Source organism: Amblyraja radiata, chromosome 18 (genome assembly GCF_010909765.2).
Source record: "Amblyraja radiata isolate CabotCenter1 chromosome 18, sAmbRad1.1.pri, whole genome shotgun sequence".
Classification (NCBI taxonomy): domain Eukaryota; kingdom Metazoa; phylum Chordata; class Chondrichthyes; order Rajiformes; family Rajidae; genus Amblyraja; species Amblyraja radiata.
The window spans coordinates 3158108-3180402 of record NC_045973.1 but is presented as its reverse complement, the minus strand read 5'-3'; the positions used below and the strand labels follow the sequence as shown (position 1 = coordinate 3180402).

The 22295-nt window shown below is 47.6% G+C and overlaps 1 protein-coding gene across 1 annotated transcript; it reads left to right on the top strand.

Moving 5' to 3' along the window:
- Positions 1-1664: 1664 nt before the first annotated feature.
- LOC116983054 lies at positions 1665-21556 on the top strand. The gene is made up of 9 exons (XM_033036609.1): positions 1665-2089; positions 3616-4038; positions 5392-5498; positions 8812-8892; positions 13780-13899; positions 15954-16019; positions 16944-17047; positions 19428-19577; positions 21028-21556. The coding sequence occupies exons 2-9, from the start codon at positions 3750-3752 to the stop codon at positions 21401-21403; spliced, it is 1293 nt and encodes a 430-aa protein (XP_032892500.1). The 5' UTR covers positions 1665-2089; positions 3616-3749; the 3' UTR covers positions 21404-21556.
- Positions 21557-22295: the final 739 nt, after the last annotated feature.

Sequence of the window (22295 nt, the reverse complement as noted above, 5' to 3'; positions counted from 1 at the left end):
GAAGGGTCTCGACCTGAAAATTCACCTATTCCTTCGCTGTTCGCTCCATAGATGCTGCCTCACCCGCTGAGTTTCTCCAGCATTTTTGTCTAGCGTCAAGTTACACAGGTACACTCGACTAATCATTCTGTGCTTGAAAGCCCTCATTTTCATTGAGTGTCCATAAGTGCCTGAGGCTGAGGGTTCTTGGCTGAGACGAGACCCCCTGTGGCTGAGACGAGACCCCCTGTGGCTGAGACCGACCCCCTGTGGCTGAGACGAGACCCCCTGTAGCTGAGACCGACCCCCTGTGGCTGAGACCCCCTGTGGCTGCAGTGAGACCCCCTGTGGCTGAGACGAGACCCCCTGTGGCTGCGGTGAGACCCCCACCACCAGCACGTCGGGCTGACACAAAGCAGGTACAGGATTCCAGCATTGGTTCAGGAGCTGCAGGAAAGACAATCACTTTTCTGATACATTGACTCCTTATTCCCTGTGAACTAAAACATGGCACTATTTATTTATCTCTGCAGGTTTGCAGGGACTTTTTTCTTTCCTTTATGACATTTTATGATGCCTTTATAGTTAGGTTTTTTTTAAATGACGTCTATAATTTCCCTCCAATAACCTGTGTCTCACACACTTGAACGAAAGGTGGAGGAGGGGCTGAAAAGATAGTTTCGTACTTGCCCTCTACAGTGCCCTCCATAATGTTCTGGGACAAAGACCCATCATTTATTTATTTGCCTCTGTACCCCACAATTTGAGATTTGTAATAGAAAAAAAAATCACATGTGGTTAAAGTGCACATTGTCAGATTTTATTGAAGGCCATTTTTATACATTTTGGTTTCACCATGTAGAAATTACAGCTGTGTTTATACATAGTCGAAGATTAACTTATATCAGAGTGATGGCAAGAGCAAAGTATGGAGGAGAGAAGGAACTGTCCATGATCCAAAGCATACCACCTCATCTGTGAAACACGGTGGTGGGGGTGTTATAGCCTGGGCATGTATGGCTGCTGAAGGTACTGGCTCACTTATCTTCATTGATGATACAACTGCTGATGGTAGTAGTATAATGAATTCTGAAGTGTATAGACACATCCTATCTGCTCAAGTTCAAACAAATGCCCCAAAACTCATTGGCCGGCAGTTCATTCATTCATTGCCACGGATAGTTGTGGAGGCCAAGTGTTGGGGGGTCCAACAGACAGAAGTTCTTGATTAGAACACAGACACTAAACGCTGGAGTAACTCAGCTGGACAAGCAGGCAGCATCACTGGAGAGAAGGAATGGGCAAAGTTTTGGGTCGAGACCCTTCTTCAGACTGAGTCGGGGGAGAGGGAGATAGAGATAAGGAAGAGTAAGGTGTGAAAACGAGACATCAAAGGGGAAGGAGATCAAGGAAAACGTAGAATGGTAAAGGTGATTAGAACAGGTTTCGGGGAGAAGGCAGGAGAATGGGATTGAGAAAGAAAGTCATGATTGAATGGCGGAGTGGACTCAATGGGCCGAATGGCCTAATTCTGCACCCGCAACTTCTGGACGTATGAACTTATGTGCAGGAAGAGGAGATTAGTTTAATTTGGCATCATATTCAGCAAGGACATTGTGGATCGAGGTATTTGTTCCTGCACTGTACCATTCTATGTTCTAATGTGGTTGGAAGGAAATGTGTGTGTGCGTGTGTTTTGGCAAAGTGCTTCTGATTCTGGGTGTAACTCCATGACTCGGCTCCCTGCAGGGAACTCCGCCTGTACAGTTTTAATGTGTGTTTACAGCTGAAAATCACGGCAGATCCGGTTTTTAAGACGCTGCGTAATTTCAGTCTTGGAAAAGCAATTGTGTCACCGGCTCTTGCCCCGAGTTTACACTGGGAGAGAGACCTCGTGCTGATCGAAGGGCTCCTTTATCCTCCTGAGCCCTGGCATTAGTCGGGCAGTCACGGTGGCGCAGCGGTAGAGTTGCTGCCTTACAGCGCTTGCAGCGCCCGAGACCCCGGGTTCGATCCCGACTACGGGTCCAATCCGTACAGAGTTTGTACGTTCTCCGCATGAGTTTTCTCTGAGATCTTCGGCTTTCTCCCACACTCCAAAGACGTACAGGTATGTAGGTTCATTGGCTTGGTATATGTGTAAATTATCCCTAGTGTGTGTGTGTGCAGGATAGTGTTAGTGTGCGGCGATCGCTGGTCAGCATGGACTCAGTGGGCCGAAGGGCCTGTTGCCGCGCTGAATCTCTAAACTAATCTAAACAAGGAATTGAAAACCCACGGAGCTGCAAATGGAAACGTCAACAGAGGTAAATCAGCAGGTGAATGGTAAAGGTTTCACTAGATACTGAGAAAAGGATCCTTCTCTCCATAGATGCTGCCTCACCCGCTGAGTTTCTCCAGCATTTTTATCTGCCTTCGAGCCATTCACAATGTACAGATGATTCTCCATCATGGTCTGGTTTGGCCCGGCCACCAAGCACGACACCTGGAGGCTGCAGCGAATCGTCCGATCAGCAGAGAAGGTTATTGGCTGCAACCTTCCCTCCATTGATGAACTGTACACTGCAAGGGCCAGGAAGTGAGCGGGCAAGATCATCTCTGACCCCTCTCACCCTGGCCACAAACTCTTTGAATCACTTCCTTCTGGAAGGCGACTCCGGACTGTCAAAGCTGCCACAGCCAGACATAAAAACAGCTTTAATCCACGAGTAGTTGCTCTACTCAATAACCAAAAATCTGTAGCCTCCTTTTGCTGTGGTATTTGTTGGTTCACATGCTTGATCAATGGTGTTTTATCATTAATGTTTTATTTTTATTAATGTTTAGTGTTTTCTAAGTCATTCGTAACTGTCACTGTATGTCATGTTGTTACTTGTGGGCGGAGCACCAAGGCAAATTCCTTGTATGTGAATACTTGGCCAATAAACTAACTTACTTACTTACTTACATGATCAGGGGATAACATTTATTGCAAGGTAAAGCAAGTGTAGAATATAAATAATGTGACAGAATGTAGAAAATGTCAGTATGTCAAATTATGAGAGGACAAAAATGAGTCAGAACGTTTTTTCCCCTGGATAGAAATATCAAAAACCAGGGGGCATAACCTTAAGGTGAGAGGGGCAAAGCTTAAAGTAGATGCGTGGAGAAAGTTTTTTTTACACAGAGGGGGTTGCGTGCCTGGAACGCGCTGCTAGGGGTGGTGGTGGAGGCAGGTAGCGTTTGTCCCACCTACGCTACTTTTTCGGCGACTGCCGGCACCCGTCATTGGTCATAGCGGGTCGCCGAAAATGTTCAACATGTTGAAAATCCAGCGGCGACCAGAACAAGGTACGACTCTTTGGACGACTACTCACGACCGTACAGGCTTCACCCCCGCGACATGTCGCCTGTATGGTCGTGAGTCGTCTCCTCACTCGCCCAAAGAGTCGTAGCGTCTTTCTGGTCGCCGCTGGATTTTCAAGTGTGCTCTCGTAAATTTGTCCCGATTAAAGGAGGTGCTGGACCACAAGTTGCCGGAAAACCAGTGGTGAATCTGTAATATAAATCATCCCAATGTTGTTATTGTGTAACCAGCACGTTACCCATCAGTAGACCTCATGCATGTGTTTATTTCATCATTTTGTTCCCCCCCAGGACTGGTAGCATTGATGAAGATGGAAGGAATCAGATGGACAACTGGTTTCGAGCGGTCCACTTGAGCGTTAAGGCCCTGTCCCACTTACGTGTCCTTTGGAACGCAGCGCAGTGCCAGGCTTCACTCCTGCACCATGTTTGTCACCAGCCTGCAGATGCCCAGCGCTGGGCTTTGCCCGGGCAGTGGTAGTGGGGAGGAGGGCAAACATGCCCGCACACCGTTCCCCACCATCGGGCGATCGCGCGCCGAGAGAGCGGAGCGGAGGGCGGCGCGGAGACGGGATCTGTCCCCAATGGATCTCCAACGGGAACTCATCGTCGACAGACTCAAGTGTCCACTCATCTTCCTCGCTCCCCTCATTCTCATCATTCTCTTACTGCTCATTCTATTTGGCGTTTATATCCTGAGACCTTTTCACAAAGGTAAGGCAATCGACAATAGTTGCAGGAGTAGGCCATTCGGCCCTTCGAGCCAGCACCGCCATTCAATGTGATCATGGCTGATCATCCCCAATCAGTACCCCGTTCCTGCCTTCTCCCCATATCCCCTGACTCCGCTATCTTTAAGAGCCTATCCAGCTCTCTCTTGAAAACTTCCAGAGAACCGGCCTCCACCGCCCTCTGAGGCAGAGAATTCCACAGACTCACAACTCTCTGTGAGAAAAAGTGTTTCCTCATCTCTGTTCAAAATGGCTTACTCCTTATTCTTAAACTGTGTGGCCCCTGTTTCTGGACTCCCCCAACATCGGGAACATGTTTCCTGCCTCTAGCGTGTCCAAACCCTTAACAATCTTATGTTTCAATAAGATCACAAGGAACTGCAGATGCTGGGATCTAGAACAAGACACGGAGAGGGTGGTGAATCTGTGGAATTCTTTGCCACAGAAGGCCGTGGAGACCAAGTCAGTGGATATCTTTAAGGCAGAGATAGATAGATTCTTGATTAGTGCGGGTGTCAGGGGTTATGGGGAGAAGGCAGGAGAATGGGGTTAGGAGGGAGAGATAGATCAGCCATGATTGTATGGCGGAATAGACTCGATGGGCCAATTGGCCTAATTCTGGTTCTATGACATGAACTGATAGACCAGAGCCCCCGGAGGAAACCCACATGGTCACAGAGAGAACGTGCAAACACCACATAGTCAGCACCCGAGGTCAGGATCGAACACGGGCCTCTGGCGATGTGAAGCAGCGGTTTTACCCGCTGCGCCACTGCGCCGCCCTTAGTGCACTGACAGCAGTGAAACAACCAGCCAGTTCTCCCAAACCCAAAATGTCACCCATTCGTTTCCTCCAGAGATGCTGCCTGACCCGCTGAGTTACTCCAGCACTCTGTGAAACGCCACCTATCCATGTTCTCCACAGATGCTGCCTGACCCGCTGAGTTACTCCAGCACTCTGTGAAACGTCACCTATCCATGTTCTCATAGAAACATAGAAAATAGGTGCAGGAGTAGGCCTTTTGGCCCTTCGAGCCTGCACTGCCACTCAATATGATCATGGCTGATCATCCAACTCGGTATCCTGTACCTGCCTTCTCTCCATACCCCCTGATCCCTTTAGCCACAAGGGCCACATCTAACTCCCTCTTAAATATAGCCAATGAACTGGCCTCAACTACCTTCTGTGGCAGATCTCGGGAGATGCTGCCTCTGTATCTCTAAACTAAACTAAACATCACGTCATGCTTCTGCTTCAAGGAATATCAGGTGCAATAAAGAATCCTGACAACGAGTATGCCTTTGGATAATAGTTTTTTTTTTAACCCAACAATAGTATTGGATTTCACCGCGGGGAACTGCACGGTGCTTGGAGTCTGGGGTCTGCCTGAAGGCAGCTGCAATTCAGACAGAGACCTGTTCTCACCTTGTGTTCAAATCGAGGTAAGAACATCTAAAACTCAACTCCGTCTTTCAGTAGACCCGAATTTGGACTCCTACTGAGATATTTATTGTCCAACGTTAACCTTGCTATTATATCCCCACTGCGATATAAAATAGCTCAAGATAGAAATGAAGGTTAGTACTTTGTGGGTGAGGAGAATAAGGATGGGATATGGGCCAAACACGGGCAAAGGGGAAGATACAGAGTGTTTAAGAAGGAACTGCAGATGCTGGAAAATCGAAGGTAGACTAAAGTGCTGGAGAAACTCAGCGGGTGAGGCAGCATCTATGGAGCGAAGGAAATAGGCAACTTTTCGGGCCGTAGATGCTGCCTCACCCGCTGAGTTTCTCCAGCATTTTTGTCCACCTACAATATTCCAATGTCTGTAATCAGGTAGTCGGGAAGGAAATAGGCAATGTTTCGGCCCGAAACGTCGCCTATTTCCTTCGCTCCATAGATGCTGCCTCACCCGCTGAGTTTCTCCAGCACTTTTGTCTACCTGGGAAGATACAGAGTGCAGGATATAGTTCTCAGCATTGTAGCGCATCAGTTCCAGAGACAAAGTCCAATGTCCGCAATGGGGTAGAGCCTAGCTTGTGGAAGGACCGTGTTTAAGGGTTGTGTTTCAGAGGAAGGGAAACTTTGATAACTAAATAGTTCATTCATATTTCTTAGAAACATAGAAAATAGGTGCAGGAGGAGGCCATTCGGCCCTTCGAGCCAGCACCGCCATTCATTGTGATCCTGGCTGATCGTCCCCTATCAATAACCCGTGCCTGCCTTCTCCCCATATCCCTTGACTTCACTAGCCCCTAGAGCTCTATCTAACTCCCTCTTAAATCCATCCAGTGACTTGGCCTCCACTGCCCTCTGTGGCAGGGAATTCCATAAATTCACAACTCTCTGGGTGAAAAAGTTTTTTCTCACCTCAATCTTAAATGTCCTCCCCTTTATTCTAAGACTGTGGCCCCTGGTTCTGGACTCACCTAACATTGGGAACATTTTTCCTGCATCTAGCTTGTCCAGTCCTTTTATCCATATTACTAAAACTCTGATCTTGACCGCTTTTGGCCCACTGTGCTGCGATTTCTGACAGAACGCTGCCACCTACGGCCGTCATTTTTGGCCACCTCGCCCAGAGCCCCCCTCCGCCTTACGGGAGCAGAGGATATTTCCCATCGATGACAAATCAGAGAGATATTAATGTTTTTAAAAAATCACCATTCTCTCTGCTAACCCTGCTGGAAGGAGGGGGAGGGACTATAAAACCAAGAAGTGGTGTGCCTCACTCAGTCTCTGCAAGATGGATGAAGCCAAGGTAACGTCTCTCTGAGCTCTGAATAACACTGAACAAATGTCTACACAACTGTGAGTCCCCTTAATGTGGTTTGAAAATGAAACTATGGTTTGTTTGAAGTAAAAAGACACTGCCTGCAAATGGTTGTTTGGGTGCTTTGGTTTAAAGTTGAAAGGCACTAAGGTGTTTTGCTTGAAGTTGAAAGGCACTACTTACTGCACACGGTGGCTTGGGTTCTTTGACTTGAAGTTGAAAGGCACTACTTACTGCAAATGGTGGCATGGGTGATTTGGCTTGAAGTTGAAAGGCACTACCTACTGCAAATGGTGGCTTGGGTGCTTTGGCTTGAAGTTGAAAGGCACTACCTACTGCAAATGGTGGCTTGGGTGCTTTGGCTTGAAGTTGAAAGGCACTACTTACTGCAAATGGTGGCTTGGGTTCTTTGGCTTTCAGTTGAAAGGCACTACTTACTGCAAATGGTGGCATGCAGTTGAAAGGCACTAATTACTGCAAATGGTGGCTTGGGTGATTTGGCTTGAGGTTAAAAGGCACTACTTACTGCAAATGGTGGCTTGGGTGCTTTGGCTTGAAATTGAAAGGCACTACTGCAAATGCACTTACTTCCTGTTTGCACTGTATATTGATTTTAGATAAAACGCTACCACTTACGGCTGTGATTTTTGGTCTTCTTACTCAGTCTTACTGAGCAGGTGCAGAGAATTCTTCCCATCAATGAAAAATAAAAGTGTTATTAGTGTTTGAAAAATGTTGAGAATCTCTCTCCTGTCAATCACGCCATGAAAGCCACACCTTTTCCGGTGGGAGGGGGAGGGGTTATAAAACCCAGAAGTGTGGGTGTGGCTCAGTCTCTGCATGATGGGGGAGGGAGAGGTCACAACTCTGTCTGAGCTGTGAATCAACTGAACACACTAAATGTCTACTGAACTGTGAGTTTGGTGTTTTGTGTGGTTTTATGGTGGTTTCACCCTGCATGAAATGGTATGAAGCTGCATTTGAATTTGGTGGCCTTGCACCCTGCTGAAAGTGGTATGAAACTGCACTGTATTTGATGGCCTTGCACCCTGCTGAAAGTGGTATGAAACTGCACTTGAATTCAGTGGCCTTGCACCCTGCTTGAAGTGGTTGGAAACTGCACTTGAATTCAGTGGCCTTGCACCCTGCTTGAAGTGGTTGGAAACTGCACTTGAATTTGGTGGCCTTGCACCCTGCTTGAAATGGAATTTCAAGGAATAGTCATGAGTCAACTGCCAGCCCACCAGCCGTGAGTGAGCTGCCAGCAGATCAGGCTTGAGGGACTGAGCTGTCACCCCAAGAACCCATACCCCCGCTCCAGAAAGCTCCGCACTGGCCACCAATATTGGAATTGGTGGAGAGGTGGAATATTGCGTCGGGGGACCAGCCCTCCCGTGTGAACATGGGACCCAACGGGTCCCACTTAGTCTAGTAATTTTATATGTTTTTATAAGATAACCCCTCATCCTTGTAAACTCCAGTGAATACAAGTCTGGTCTTTTCAATCTTTCCTCATATGACAGTCCCGCCATCCCAGGGATCAATCTGGTGAACCTACGCTGCACTGCCTCAATCACAAGGATGTCCTTCCTCAAATTAGGAGACCAAAACTGTACACAATACTCCAGATGTGGTCTCACCAGAGCCCTATACAACTGCAGAAGAACCTCTCTACTCCTATACTGAAATCCTCCTGTTATGAAGGCCAACATTCCATTAGCTTTCTTCACTGCCTGCTGTACCTGCACGCCAACTTTCAGTGACCGGTGTACAAGGACACCCAGGTCTCGCTGTACCTCCCCCTTACCTAACCTAACCCCATTGAGATAATAATCTGCCCCCTTGTTTTTGCCACCAAAGTGGATAACCTCACATTTATTTATTTATTCTTCGAATTGGACTAATAAGAACACTACTGCTGACCTGATAGTTTCCGGAGGTTATCATTTTCCAAATTAACAGGATTCTCTTTGGTGCCGCAGGTCATGGTGCAGCTGAGCGATGGTTCGAGGGGAAAGGCAGTGATCATGGAGAACGAACAAGCTTTGGTGAATTGCCAGCAGGTGGGAAGCTCTAACCATAATCCTCACGCTACTGCCGAATAAGGAATATACAAATTCAAAATTGTAAACAGCAGCTCCGAGATTCATGGCAGCTCAAAGTTGTGTTGGTGGTGCAGTGGGAAAAATCTCCCAGCTCCAATATTAACTCCATCACAAGTTTCCGAGTCAGCCCGTTCATCGACTGTTCGCCACTCCAAGCCCCTAAGTTGTGTCACTCACTGCGGGTTGGTTTCTGCGGCTAAGACTGACACCTCGAGGCAAAAGGTTCAGAGGGTTTCCGATAACACAGCGAGACGGCACACCTGATAGTTGTGAGTCTGTGGAATTCTCTGCCTCAGAGGGCGGTGGAGGCCGGTTCTCTGGATGCTTTCAAGAGAGAGCTAGATAGGGCTCTTAAAAATAGCAGAGTCAGGGGATATGGGGAGAAGGCAGGAACGGGGTACTGATTGTGGATGATCAGCCATGATCACATTGAATGGCGGTGCTGGCTCGAAGGGCCGAATGGCCTACTCCTGCACCTATTGTATATTGTCTGACACCAGGGATAAAAACTCAGGCATTTAAAAGCAGCGAGCTGTGTTTATGTGGTGACATTAATACTCTGCCTCAGCCCAGTATCAGAGTTGTTTACGGGCCGGTCTCTGATCAAACAGTCACAGGCACCAGGGAGGTGAAAGAGTCAGAGTAAAGAGTGAATGGGGGGGGGGGGAGGGGGAGTGGAGTTAGGGTCATCGAAGTCAGGGGTTAAGGGTCATAGGTAATTTCCCAGCAAGGTCGGGGTGGCGCAGCGGTAGAGTTGCTGCCTCACGGAGCCAGAGACCTCGGGTTCCATCCTGTCTGGGCGTGTAGTGTGGACCTTCTCCCCGTGACCTGCGTGGGTTTTCTCCGGGCGCTGCGGTTTCCTCCCACATCTCAAAGACGTGCGGGTTTGCAGGATAATTGGCTTGGTGTAAAATTGTAAATTGCCGTGGGATAGCGTGGTGTGCGGGGGGGTGAATGCTGGTCGGCGTGGACTGGGTAGTTCCCACGCTGTGTCTCTAAACCTAAACAAAATTAAAACTAGACTAAGCAAGGAACTGTAGTGTTCTACGATAAAAGTGCTGATTGAGGACAAACAGTGACCCTGGGGCTCCTCACTCACCCTGCTCGCAGTGACCAACAGACAGCTCGGCAGATTGCCAGCCTTTGTGCAAGCGTGCACATTTCTCCCCTTGCTGTATATTTTCCAGTTTCCTTTCTCAAGCCACCACGGAGCCTGCCTCCGTCATATCCACAGGCAGAACACCCAACCGCTGTGTAAATAAAAGGTTCGCCCTGTGCCCCTGATAACTATCTTCCCCGCCAGTGAATAGCTGTGCCCCCTTTCCGCGCAGACAACTGACTCCCGCTGCCCACGGTGTACCAGATCCACATAGAACAGGATAGCACAGGAACAGGCCCTTCGGCCCACAATGTCCGTGCTGAACGTGATGCCAGGTTACACTAGTCTCAGCCCGCACGTGATCCATATCCCTCCATATCCATGTGCCTATCCAAAAGCCTCCTATCCAATACCGCCACTATCGTAGGTAGACAAAAGTGCTGGAGAAACTCAGCGGGTGCAGCAGCATCTATGGAGGGAAGGAAATAGGCAACGTTTCGGGCCGAAACCCTTGGGTTTCGGCCCGAAACGTTGCCTATTTCCCAAGGGATTCGGCCAGAAATGTTGCCTATTTCCCAAAGGATTCGGCCCGAAACGTTGCCTATTTCCCAAGGGATTTGGCCAGAAATGTTGCCTATTTCCCAAAGGATTCGGCCCGAAACGTTGCCTATTTCCCAAGGGATTCGGCCAGAAACTTTGCCTATTTCCCAAAGGATTCGGCCCGAAACATTGCCTATTTCCTTCGCTCCACAGATGCTGCTGCACCCGCTGAGTTTCTCCAGCACTATTGTCTGCCTTCGATTTTTCCAGCATCTGCAGTTCCTTCTTAAACACTTTGTCATCGCCACTATCGTACCTGCCTCCACAACCACCCCTGGCAACGTTTAGGAAAGAACTGCAGATGCTGGAAAAATCGAAGGTAGACAAAAACGCTGGAGAAACTCAGCAGGTGAGGCAGCATCTATGGAGCGAAGGAATGGGTGACGTTTCGAGTCGAGACCCTTCTTCAGCATTTTTGTCCACCCTCTGTGTAAAGATACTTGCCCCACACATGTGCCCTCTAGTCTTTGACATTCCTACACTGGGGGGAAAAGGTTCTGACTGTCTACCCTATCTACATCTCTCTTCATCTTATATACCTTTATTAGAGTCTCCTCTCATGCTCCAATCCAAGCCAGTCCAACTTCTCCTTTGAGCCAGTATCCTCTATACCCGGTAGCATGCTTGTAAACTTTTCCTGTACTCCCTTCAAAGTCACAGGAAGACTAGAACACGTGCGTCTGTTAGATGCAGGGAACTGCAGATGCTGGTTTACGGGGGGGGGAAAAGACAAAGTGCTGGAGTAACTCAGCGGGGTCAGGTGGCATCCCTGTAGATCGTGGATAGCTTAGCTTTTTTTTAGTTTAGAGATACAGCACAAAAACAGGCCCTTCGGCCCACCGAGTCTGTGCAACAATCTACGCGCAGTCTACCCACTCTAGGGACAATTTATAAGTGTACCGAAGCCAATTAACCAATTAACTGCACGTCTTTGGAATGTAGGAAGAAACCGGAGCACCCGGAGAAAACCCACACAGGTCACGGGGAGAAGGTACAAACTCCATACAGACAGCACCCGTAGTCAGGATCGAACCCGGGTCTCTGGCGCTGTGACTCTACCGCTGCACCCAATGAGAGGTGATGTTTCGGGTGGGAACCATTCTTCAGGCATCAGTCAATAGACAATAGAAACATAGAAATTAGGTGCAGGAGTAGGGCATTCGGCCCTTCGAGCCTGCACCGCCATTCAATATGATCATGGCTGATCATCCAACTCAGTATCCTGTACCTGCTTTCTCTCCATACCCCCTGATCCCTTTAGCCACAAGGGCCACATCTAACTCCCTCTTAAATATAGCCAATTAACTGGCCTCAACTACCTTCTGTGGCAGAGAATTCCAGAGATTCACCACTCTCTGTGTGAAAAATGTTTTTCTCATCTCGGTCCTGGAGGTGCAGGAGTAGACCATATGGCCCTTCGAGCCAGCACCGCCATTCAATGTGATCATGGCTGATCATCCCCAATCAGTGCCCCGTTCCTGCCTTCTCCCCATGTCCCCTGGCTCCACTATCTGACCCAAAACGTCACCCGTCCACGTTCTCCGGAGATGTTCCCTGCCGTTCATGCACCTCTGTTAGACCAGCTTCCTCTCCTCCAAAGAAAAGACCCCTGTTTATCCTTGAAGGCAGGAAAGAGAAGGTTGTCAAATGGAGGATTTAATCGATGGTGAAGGGTTTGCAGTTACAATGAGTCACAGGGTGTGCCGATCCACAATGGGAACATTGTTCAGCTAATTGTCCATTCTCCAGTCAGGATAACGGCAAGGGGCTAGGCTGTTGTTCCAACATTAGTCACACACAAGGCTGGGAAGAGCCATTGGGGACAAAGATCGACATTCCTTGCACAATGTTGGCAGCGGGAATGTTGCAGACAGGGTTACATTTTTGGAGACCATGTTAAAGGAACTGCAGGTGCCGGGGTCTTCTGCAAAGCACAGAGTGCTGGAGGAACTGGAAAGAGTGGACGCGGAGAGGGCTGTTTATGAGAATGATCCCAGGAATGAGTGGGTTAATGTATGATGGGCGATTGACGGCACTGGGCCTGACCTCGCTGGAGTTTAGAAGGATGAGGGGGACCTCATTGAAACTTACAGAATAGTGAAAGGCCTGGATAGAGTGGGTGTGGAGAGGATGTTTTCATTAGTGGGAGAGTCTAGGACCAGAGGTCACAGCCTCAGAATAAAAGGATGTTCCTTCAGGAAGAAGATGAGGAGGAATTTCTTTAGTCAGAGGGTGGTGAATCTGTGGAATTCTTTGCCACAGAAGGCTGTGGAGGCCAAGTCAGTGGATTGACAGATTCTTGATTAGTACGGGTGTCGGGGGTTATGGTGAGAAGGCAGGAGAATGGGAGAGATAGATCAGCCATGATTGAATAGCGGAGTAGACTTGATGGGCTGAATGGCCTAATTCTGCTCCGATCATTTATGAAAAACACTTAACATAGAAGAGTACAGCACAAGAACAGGCCCTTCGGCCCATTATGCCAAGCCTATCTCTCATCTACCTGAATTGCATCCATATCTCCCCATTCCCAGCCTATTCAAAAGTCTCTTGAAACACCACTATGGTATCTGCCTCCATCGCCCCTGGCAACGTGTTCCAGGCACCCTCTGTGTGAACACAAACTTGCCCCGCACATCTCCTTCAAACATTGCCCTCCTCGCTTAAATGTCATGCCCTCTAGTTATTGACTTTGCCAAACCGTCAACCCTGTCTCCGCCCCTCATGATGATAGCCGAGGAGAAACACAAATACATGAAATAATTAAAACAAATATTAAAAGGTGCGAGTACAGAATCTCCCATCGATAAATCATTGGTACAAAGCAGGGCCTGTAATTATGGAAGTGTATACAGTTGTTGACATGGGTGTAATAGTTATGGGCCTGTCCCACTTAGGCCACTCTTTAGGCGGCTGCCAGGGACTAGTTTTAATGGAATTCACCTACGACACCTGGCGACAACCTACGACACCACCAACCTCAACCTACGTCAACCTACGTCAGCAAACATTGTCGCCACTGTCGCCAAAAAATCTTCACCATGTTGAAAATGTTGTGGCAGTCGCCTGTAGTGGCTCAAAAAACTGGCCTAAGTGGGACAGGCCCTTTGGAAGTCTGATATTTAATGACCTCTCCCCTCCTATAGTGTTCTTTCACGTTTGGCCATCACGGGCTTCTTGCTGATCGATTAACTGCGTGCGAGGGCTGGAGAGACGACTTCAACAGGCTCGCTTGTGTCACAAAATACCTCGACCAACATGGACAGGTAACGTCTGACAAAACGACACGTACAAAGGAACTGTGCAGATAGATGCTGGTTTACACAGAAGATAGACACAGAGTGCTGGAGTAACTCAGCGGATCTGGCAGCATCTATGGCGCTAAGGAAATAGGCAACGTTTTGGGTCGAAACCCGTAAGGGTTTCGGCCCGAAACGTTGCCTATTTCCAGAAGGATTTCGGCCCGAAACCTTGCCTATTTCCTTAGCTCCATAGATGCTGCTGCACCATAACTCAGCGGGTCAGGCAGCATCTGTGGAGAACATGGATAGGTGACGTTTCACAGAGTGCTGGAGTAACTCAGCGGGTCAGGCAGCATCTGTGGAGAACATGTGTTTTCTCGTCCCCGTTCTAAATGGCTTACTCCTTATTCTTAAACTGTGGCCCCTGGTTCTGGTAACGAGGTGCAGTGAGAAGCTTTTGTTTGTGTACCATCCAATTAAATAAAATCATTCTATATATAAGAACTATCAAGCTTAAACTCAGACATAGGAGAAGAATTAGGCCATTCGGCCCATCGAGTCTGCTCCACCATTCAATCATGGCTGATCTATCTTTCTCTCTCAACACCATTCTCCTCCATTCTCCCTATAACCTTTGATACTCTTACTAATCAAGAACCTCTGCTTTAAAAATACCCAATGACTTGGCCTCCTCAGTCATCAGGAAAAATGTTCCCCGTTGGGGGAGTCCAGAACCAGGGGTCACATTTAGATTAGATTTAGCTCTTTGGGCTAACGGAAACAAGGGATATGGGGAGAAAGCAGGAACGGGATACCGATTGTGGATGATCAGCCATGATCATATTGAATGGCGGTGCTGGCTCGAAGGGCCAAATGGCCGACTGCTGCACCTATTTTCTGTGTTTCTATGTCTGTGGAAATGAATTCCGCAGATTTACCAGCCTCTGGCTAAATAAATTGCTCCTCGTCTCCTTTCTAAAGGTACATCCTTTTATTCTCAGGCTTGTCCTCTGGTCCTAGACTCTCCCACTAATGGAAACATCCTCTCCACATACACTCTATCTAGATCATTCATGATTTGGAGGTTTCAATGACATCCCCCTTCATCCATCTAACCCCTGTCTATTGTTTTGTACAAGCGACCAATAGCAATGTGGATAGTATTGTACTGTACAATATATGATTGATAACCTGAAATTAACAATACCATTTTGTATTGTACAGGTCAGGTCGGGGGGGGGGGAGTTCCCCCCGCCACGGGTACCATGTAATCCCGCGCTACCTGCTCCATGGTCGGATAGTTGGCGACTAAACCGTCTTCCCCACCTGGTTTGCCAGGTGAGGAGGGGGCTGTGGACCCCCAGCAGGACCAAAAACATGACCTTTCAAAGGGCAGATGAGTTCCTATCGAGCCAACGGCCATCCACACTTCAGTAGAAGTTGCGATCACTGTCGTACACAATGGACAATAGGTGCAGGAGTAGGCCATTCGGCCCTTCGAGCCAGCACCGCCATTCACTGTGATCATGGCTGATCATCCCCAATCAGTACCCCGTTCCTGCCTTCTCCCCATATCCCCTGACTTCGCTATCTTTAAGAGCCCTATCTAGCTCTCTCTTGAAAGTATCCAGAGAACCTGCCCTCTGAGGCAGAGAATTCCTCTGTGAGAAAAGTGTTTCCTCGTCTCCGTTCTAAATGGCTTACTCCTTATTCTTAAACACTGGCCCCTGGTTCTGGTAACGAGGTGCAGAGAGAAACTTTTCTTTGCGTACCATCCAATTAAATAAAATCATTCTATATATGAGAACTATCAAGCTTAAACGCAGACATGGGAGCAGTATTAGGCCATTCGGCCCATCGAGTCTACTCCATCATGGCAGATCTATCTTTCTCTCTTGAGAAAGATAGATCATATCTTTGCATTGTAAGGAGTGGACAAAAACATGAAAATGTAATTCTTCCCTCTCCTTGAATCTCAAAAGAGAAGCTTTAATTAAAATAAATAAATATATAAAATAAAAAAGTGTATTTGGTAAACGGATTTTTTCATCTGTATGACTGATCCCATTCAATTCCAGATTAACGCCACCTCTCCCTGCTTCTACAATCCCGCTAATCCTCACGAGGTGATCAGGAGCAAGCAGGTAAGCTGGACAGAAACAAAACGTGTTCGATACAAGTTGCCGCCGATCTCCAACCACCAACCTCGGGAAAACTCCTCACAGAGCTTTTAATTTTTTGTGTGGTGGAATATGAAAAAACGGATTGTTTTCTCTGAAGTAATACAGATGTTGGGGAAATACAAGCACAGGAAGCAGCCAAAGGCACAAATACTTTCATTACTATGCAAGGATAGTACTTATGTCCAAGGACCCAGTAAGACAATTGATGGAAAACACTTTGGAAATGACATAAGAATGGAAGGAAATTTGTGTTGGCCACGGACTAGAACAGCAAAGTGCAACAGCGAGTTTTCATTGGAAACTCCACTCACAGTTCAAGGTTCTGTGTCCCGAACACATGCAGCGGGCTGCAGGTGGCAAGATCTGATTAAGAATAAGGGGTAAGCCTTATAAAAGATATAAGATTGTTCAGGGTTTAGACACGCTAGAGGCAGGAAACATGTTCACGAAGTTGGGGGAGTCCAGAACCAGGGGCCACAGTTTAAGAATAAGGGGTAAGCCATTTAGAAAGGAGACGAGGAAACACTTTTTCACCCAGAGAGTTGTGAATCTGTGGAATTCTCTGCCTCAGAAAGCCATGGAGGCCAATTCTCTGGAGGCCTTCAAGAGAGAGCTAGATAGGACTCTTAAAGATAGCGGAGTCAGGGGATATGGAGAGAAGGCAGGAATGGGGTACTGATTGTGGATGATCAGCCATGATCACATTGAATGGCGGTGCTGGCTCGAAGGACCGAATGGCCTCCTCCTACACCTATTGTCTATTGTAAACGACAAACTCTGGTGAAACTGCGGGCATTTAAAATCTTTGTGATGATGGGGACAAAAATGCTGTTAATTATTTTTCTTATGTTTCTCATAATATTATTGACAACACAAACCTTACAGCTGACACTGGGAATGGCAATAAACTCAATACTGTGGCCGGCACTCTGCTTGTTGGGCTACGGAGCAGCAAGTGGGTTTATTCTGTTTGACTGCCGGAAAAGAAGGTAAAGAAAAATTATAATAAATCTCTGTTCATTTGTAATACATCTTCCAGAATATCATTTGTACCTGGGGGGGGGGGGGGGGGGGGGGGGTGAGGTGAGAAAGTGGGTTTTCTCCGGGTGCTCCGGTTTCCTCCCACACACCCCTTAGACGAACACTCTCCTGCACACACTAGGACAATTTTACTATTTTTACCAAATCCAATTAACATAGCAAAAGGATTTGAGTACAGGAGCAGGGAGGTTCTACTGCAGTTGTACAGGGTCTTGGTGAGACCACACCTGGAGTATTGCCTACACTTTTGGTCTCCAAATCTGAGGAAGGACATTATTGCCATAGAGGGAGTGCAGAGAAGGTTCACCAGACTGATTCCTGGGATGTCAGGACTTTCATATGAAAAAAGACTGGATAGACTCGGCTTGTACTCGCTAGAATTTAGAAGATTGAGGGGGCGATCTTATAGAAACTTACAAAATTCTTAAGGGGTTGGACAGGCTAGATGCAGGAAGATTGTTCCCGATGTTGGGGAAGTCCAGGGCAAGGGGTCACAGCTTAAGGATAGAGGGGAAATCATTTAGGACAGAGATGAGAAATACTTTTTTCACACAGAGAGTGGTGAATCTCTGGAACTCTCTGCCACGGAAGGTAGTTGAGGCCAGTTAATTGGCTATATTTAAGAGGGAGTTAGATGTGGCCCTTGTGGCTAAAGGGATCGGGGGTATGGAGAGAAGGCAGGTACAGGATACTGAGTTGGATGATCAGCCATGATCATATTGAATGGCGGTGCAGGCTCGAAGGGCCGAATGGCCTCCTCCTGCACCTATTTTCTATGTTTCTATGTCCCTAGTGTGTGTAGGAGAGTGTACGTCTAAGGGGTGATCGCTGGTCGGCACGGACTAGGTGGGCCGAAGGGCCTGTTTCTGCATTTTATCTTGTGTCTCTAAAGTTCAGGAGGTGACTTTGTTCTGAGACTGTAAATGACAACAGAACCACATATAGAGGAAACAAATGCTGGAGTAACTCGGCGACATCTTTGGAGAACATGGAGAGGTGACGTTTCGGGTCGGGACCCTTCTTCAGAATTCAGGACATCGTAAATAGTTCTCCCTGGTGGTGTTCGACAATATATGCAACCAGTTCTCTGCTCTGCACACAGTATTATGCAGCAACTGGAGAAGTTAGGTCTTGTATATATTCCTTTATTCTAACCGTTACTGAGTTTAACTTGAATGAACTCAGAACGACATTCTGTACTGGAAGCAGTTTAAAAAAAAATATAGAAGTGGCCGCATAGACACAGCTGGTAGATCCGCTGCCTCACGGCGCCAGAGACCCGGGTTCGATCCTGAGTGACCACGCTGTCTGTGTGGAGTTTGCACGTTCTCGACCTGAAGCGTCGCCCATTCCTTCTCTCCAGGGATGCTGCAGTTTTTTGATGTGTAGGGAGGAACTGCAGATGCTGGTTTAAACCAAAGATAGGCACAAAAAAAGTTGGAGTAACTCAACAGACCAGCAAGCATCTCTGGAGAAAAGGAATAGGTGACGTTTCGGGTCGAGACCCTTCTTCAGACTGAGAGTCAGGGAAAAGGGAAACGAGAGATATAGACGGTGATGTGGAAAGATGTAGAACGAATGAATGAAATATATGCAAAAAACTAACGATGGTAAAGGAAACAGGCAATTGTTGGCTGTGGGCGAGGTACAGCAGGCAGTGAAGAAAGCGAATGGCATGTTGGCCTTCATAACAAGAGGAGTTGAACACAGGAGCAAAGTGGTCCTTCTGCAGTTGTACAGGGCCCCAGTGAGACCACACCTGGAGTATTGTGTGCAGTTTTGGTCCTTTAATTTGAGGAAGGACATTTTTGTTATTGAGGGAGTGCAGCGTAGGTTTACAAGGTTAATTCCCGGTATGACGGGACTGTCATATGTTGAAAGAATGGAGCAGGTGGGCTTGTATTCACTGAAATTTTGAAGGATGAGAGGGAATCTTATTGAAACATATAAAATTGTTAAGGGTTTGGACACGCTAGAGGCAGGAAACGTGTTCCCGATGTTGGGGGAGTCCAGAACCAGGGGCCACAGTTTAAGAATAAGGGGTAAGCCATTTAGAACGAGGAAACACTTTTTCACACAGAGAGTTGTGAGTCTGTGGAATTCTCTGGCTCAGAGAGCGGAGTCAGGGGATATGGGGAGAAGGCAGGAACGGGGTACTGATTGGGGATGATCAGCCATGATCACATTGAATGGCGGTGCTGGCTCGAAGGGCTGAAAGGCCTACTCCTGCACCTATTGTCTATTGTCATCTCTGGAGGGAAGGGGAATCATGAGTGACGTTTCGAGTCGAGGCCCCCCCCTTCAAAAACTCTTTTCCATCTTCCTTAGAAAGCTGAACGCTCTGTTGGACAGCCGGGCGGCCAGGGCAAGGACGCCAGTGGAACTACGCCGGAGAAGGAGCAGAATAGCCTGTCGCCACGGCAACCAGCACAATTCCCATTTTCCCAATTATCCAACAGTGCTCAATGGCTCCCTGAGGTTAGTTGTTCAACAAATGAGCGGCGAACACTATATCCCTGTTCACCAGTTCTTCACATTGTTTACGAGACCACACGTACACACACACACACACACACACGTGTACACACACACACATGCACACGCACACACACGTACACACATGCACATGTACACATACACACACGTACACACGTACACACATGCGCACACACACATGCACACGTACACGTACACGCACACGTACACGCACACACACATGCACACGTACACGCACACACTACCAAATGCGTCAGCTAAAACGTGAGAACTCTGGTCTTTCCCACATACAAGTACTCTATGGAATCTTGTCAGGCAATTACTGTTGCAGTGTTACTGTGAGGATTCTCAACATGGTTCTATCAGCTGCGGATCAGCTGAATGTTTTTTTTCCCCAAATAGTATCTACCACACCATATGCTGGAGACACAAGGAACTGCAGATGCTGTAATCTTGATTAAAACACAAAGTGCTGGAGGAACTCGGCGGTTCAGGCAGCATTTTTCAGTTCAGTTTAGCTCAGCGATACAGCGCGGAAACGGAGCCTTCGGCTCACGGAGTCCGCACGCACCAGCTGTCCCCGCACACCAACACTGTCCTAAACACAATAAGTGCAGGAGGAGGCCATTCGGCCCTTCAAGCCAGCACTGCCATTCAATGTGATCACGGCTGATCACCACTGGGGACAAGTTACACTTGCACCAAGCCAATTACATCTGTAATTGTACATCTTTGGAGTGCGGGAGGAAATGCACATTAAGACGGCCCATCAACTCGACTCCGCCATTCAATCATAGCTGATCCATCTTTCCCTCACAACCCCAATCTCGTGTCTTCTCCCTATAACCCCTGACATGGGAGACCCCTTCCACCCCTGCAACGGACTGTTCCAGCTGCTACGGTCAGGCAAACACCTCCGTTGCCATGCTGTGAGAACGGAGAGGTTGAGAAGGAGTTTCTTCCCATTAGGACTGTAAACTCCTATCTCACCAGGGACTAACTTTTACTGTTCCACTCTACTGCTTTTTAAAAAATTGCTGTTTTTCCCTTTTTCCATCCGCCCACAATATTTAATATGTAAAATAATATGTGATTCTGTTCCATTCTGTTTGTAGTTTGTTTGGTAGTTTGTTTGTTTGTCTTTTTGCACAAAGTCCGCGAGCATTGCCACTTTTCATTTCACTGCACATCTCGTATGTGTATGTGACGAATAAACTTGACTTGACTTGACCCATACTAATCAAGAATCTATCTATCTCTACCTTAAAAATATCCATTGACTTGGCCTCCACAGCCGTCTGTGGCAAAGAATTCCACAGATTCACCACCCTCTAACGAAGGAAATTCCTCCTCGTCTCCTTTCTAAAGCTCGTTTGCATTTATTATTATTATTTGCACTCGTTTAAATATTATCCCCATCTCTCTACAAAAGTTGTACCTGCCTGGACCACGTTTTGGAAGACCATCAAACGCAGTCGACGCCCAGAGCTGAGGCATCGTGGAGCCATCCTTCAGCTCTGCTGTGGACAGAGCAGGACCTGCTGAACCTGGAGCACATGGACCTGGCGATTACAGGTCACCCCCAGCAGAGGCCACGTTCTGCCTACTCCAACCTGCATGGTCCGCAGGAAGGAGAAGAGTTGGTGGACAATGAGATCGAGTGGGGCGCGCTCCGTGAGGACATGGACTTTGGAATAACAGAACAGGAGATCGATCATTATTTCAGCAGCATTTCTCGGAGGCATAACTTTCGCCAAAGCATTCTGCCATTCCGTCCGTTCACTGTCATGCATGAAACCAAGGTATAAAACAATATTAAAACTAAAATGGGAGCTTTGAACAAGCGGTGGCAACATTTACGGATGATAATTTTTTTCAAGTTAGATGTAAAATAAATATATTCCTGAGAAATGAATATTATACTCCAATAATTATCAAAATAAAACTCGTGCACCATTCAGTCTTGTTTTGTGTAGTTTTGAGATACAACGTGGAAACAGGCCTTTCGGCCCACCAAGTCCGGCCCGACCAACAAACACCAGTTCTGTCCAACACTCGAGGGACAATTTACAGAAGCCAATTAACAACAGACAATAGACAATAGGTGCAGTGGAGGCCGGTTCTCTGGATGCTTTCAAGAGAGAGCTAGATAGGGCTCTTAAAGATAGCAGAGTCAGGGGATATGGGGAGAAGGCAGGAACGGGGTACTGATTGGGGGTGATCAGCCATGATCACATTGAATGGCGGTACTGGCTCAAAGGACCGAATGGCCTACTCCTGCACCTATTGTCTATTGATCTCTTCAGCCTGCACCTAATCTATTTTCCAAATGCCACTATCGCATCTGCCTCCATCACCACCAGCACCATGTTCCAGGCACTCAATTGTGTAAAAACACTTGCCCCACACATCTCCTTTAAGTTTTGTTCCTTTCCTCCCATTTCTAGTAATAGTAATAGTAATACTATTTGCGTGCAAAATATACGCTCACTTCACTTACACATCCTCCAACCTCATCTACTGCATCCGCTGTTCCAGGTGTCATCTTCTCTACATCGGCGAGACCAAGCGCAGGCTTGGCGATCACTTCGCCCAGCACCTCCGCTCAGTTCGTACTAACCAACCTGATCTCCCAGTGGCTCAGCACTTCAACTCCCCCTCCCATTCCCAATCCGACCTTTCTGTCCTGGGCCTCCTCCA

What these genes read in the sequence shown, in the direction of transcription:
- LOC116983054 (XM_033036609.1), top strand. Translation starts at nt 3,750, where the DNA reads ATGTTTGTCACCAGCCTGCAGATGCCCAGCGCTGGGCTTTGCCCGGGC. An exon ending in CACCTTGTGTTCAAATCGAG is followed by an intron (nt 5,499 to 8,811) that starts GTAAGAACATCT and finishes TTGGTGCCGCAG; the next exon opens with GTCATGGTGCAGCTGAGCGA. An exon ending in TTTGACTGCCGGAAAAGAAG is followed by an intron (nt 17,048 to 19,427) that starts GTAAAGAAAAAT and finishes CATCTTCCTTAG; the next exon opens with AAAGCTGAACGCTCTGTTGG.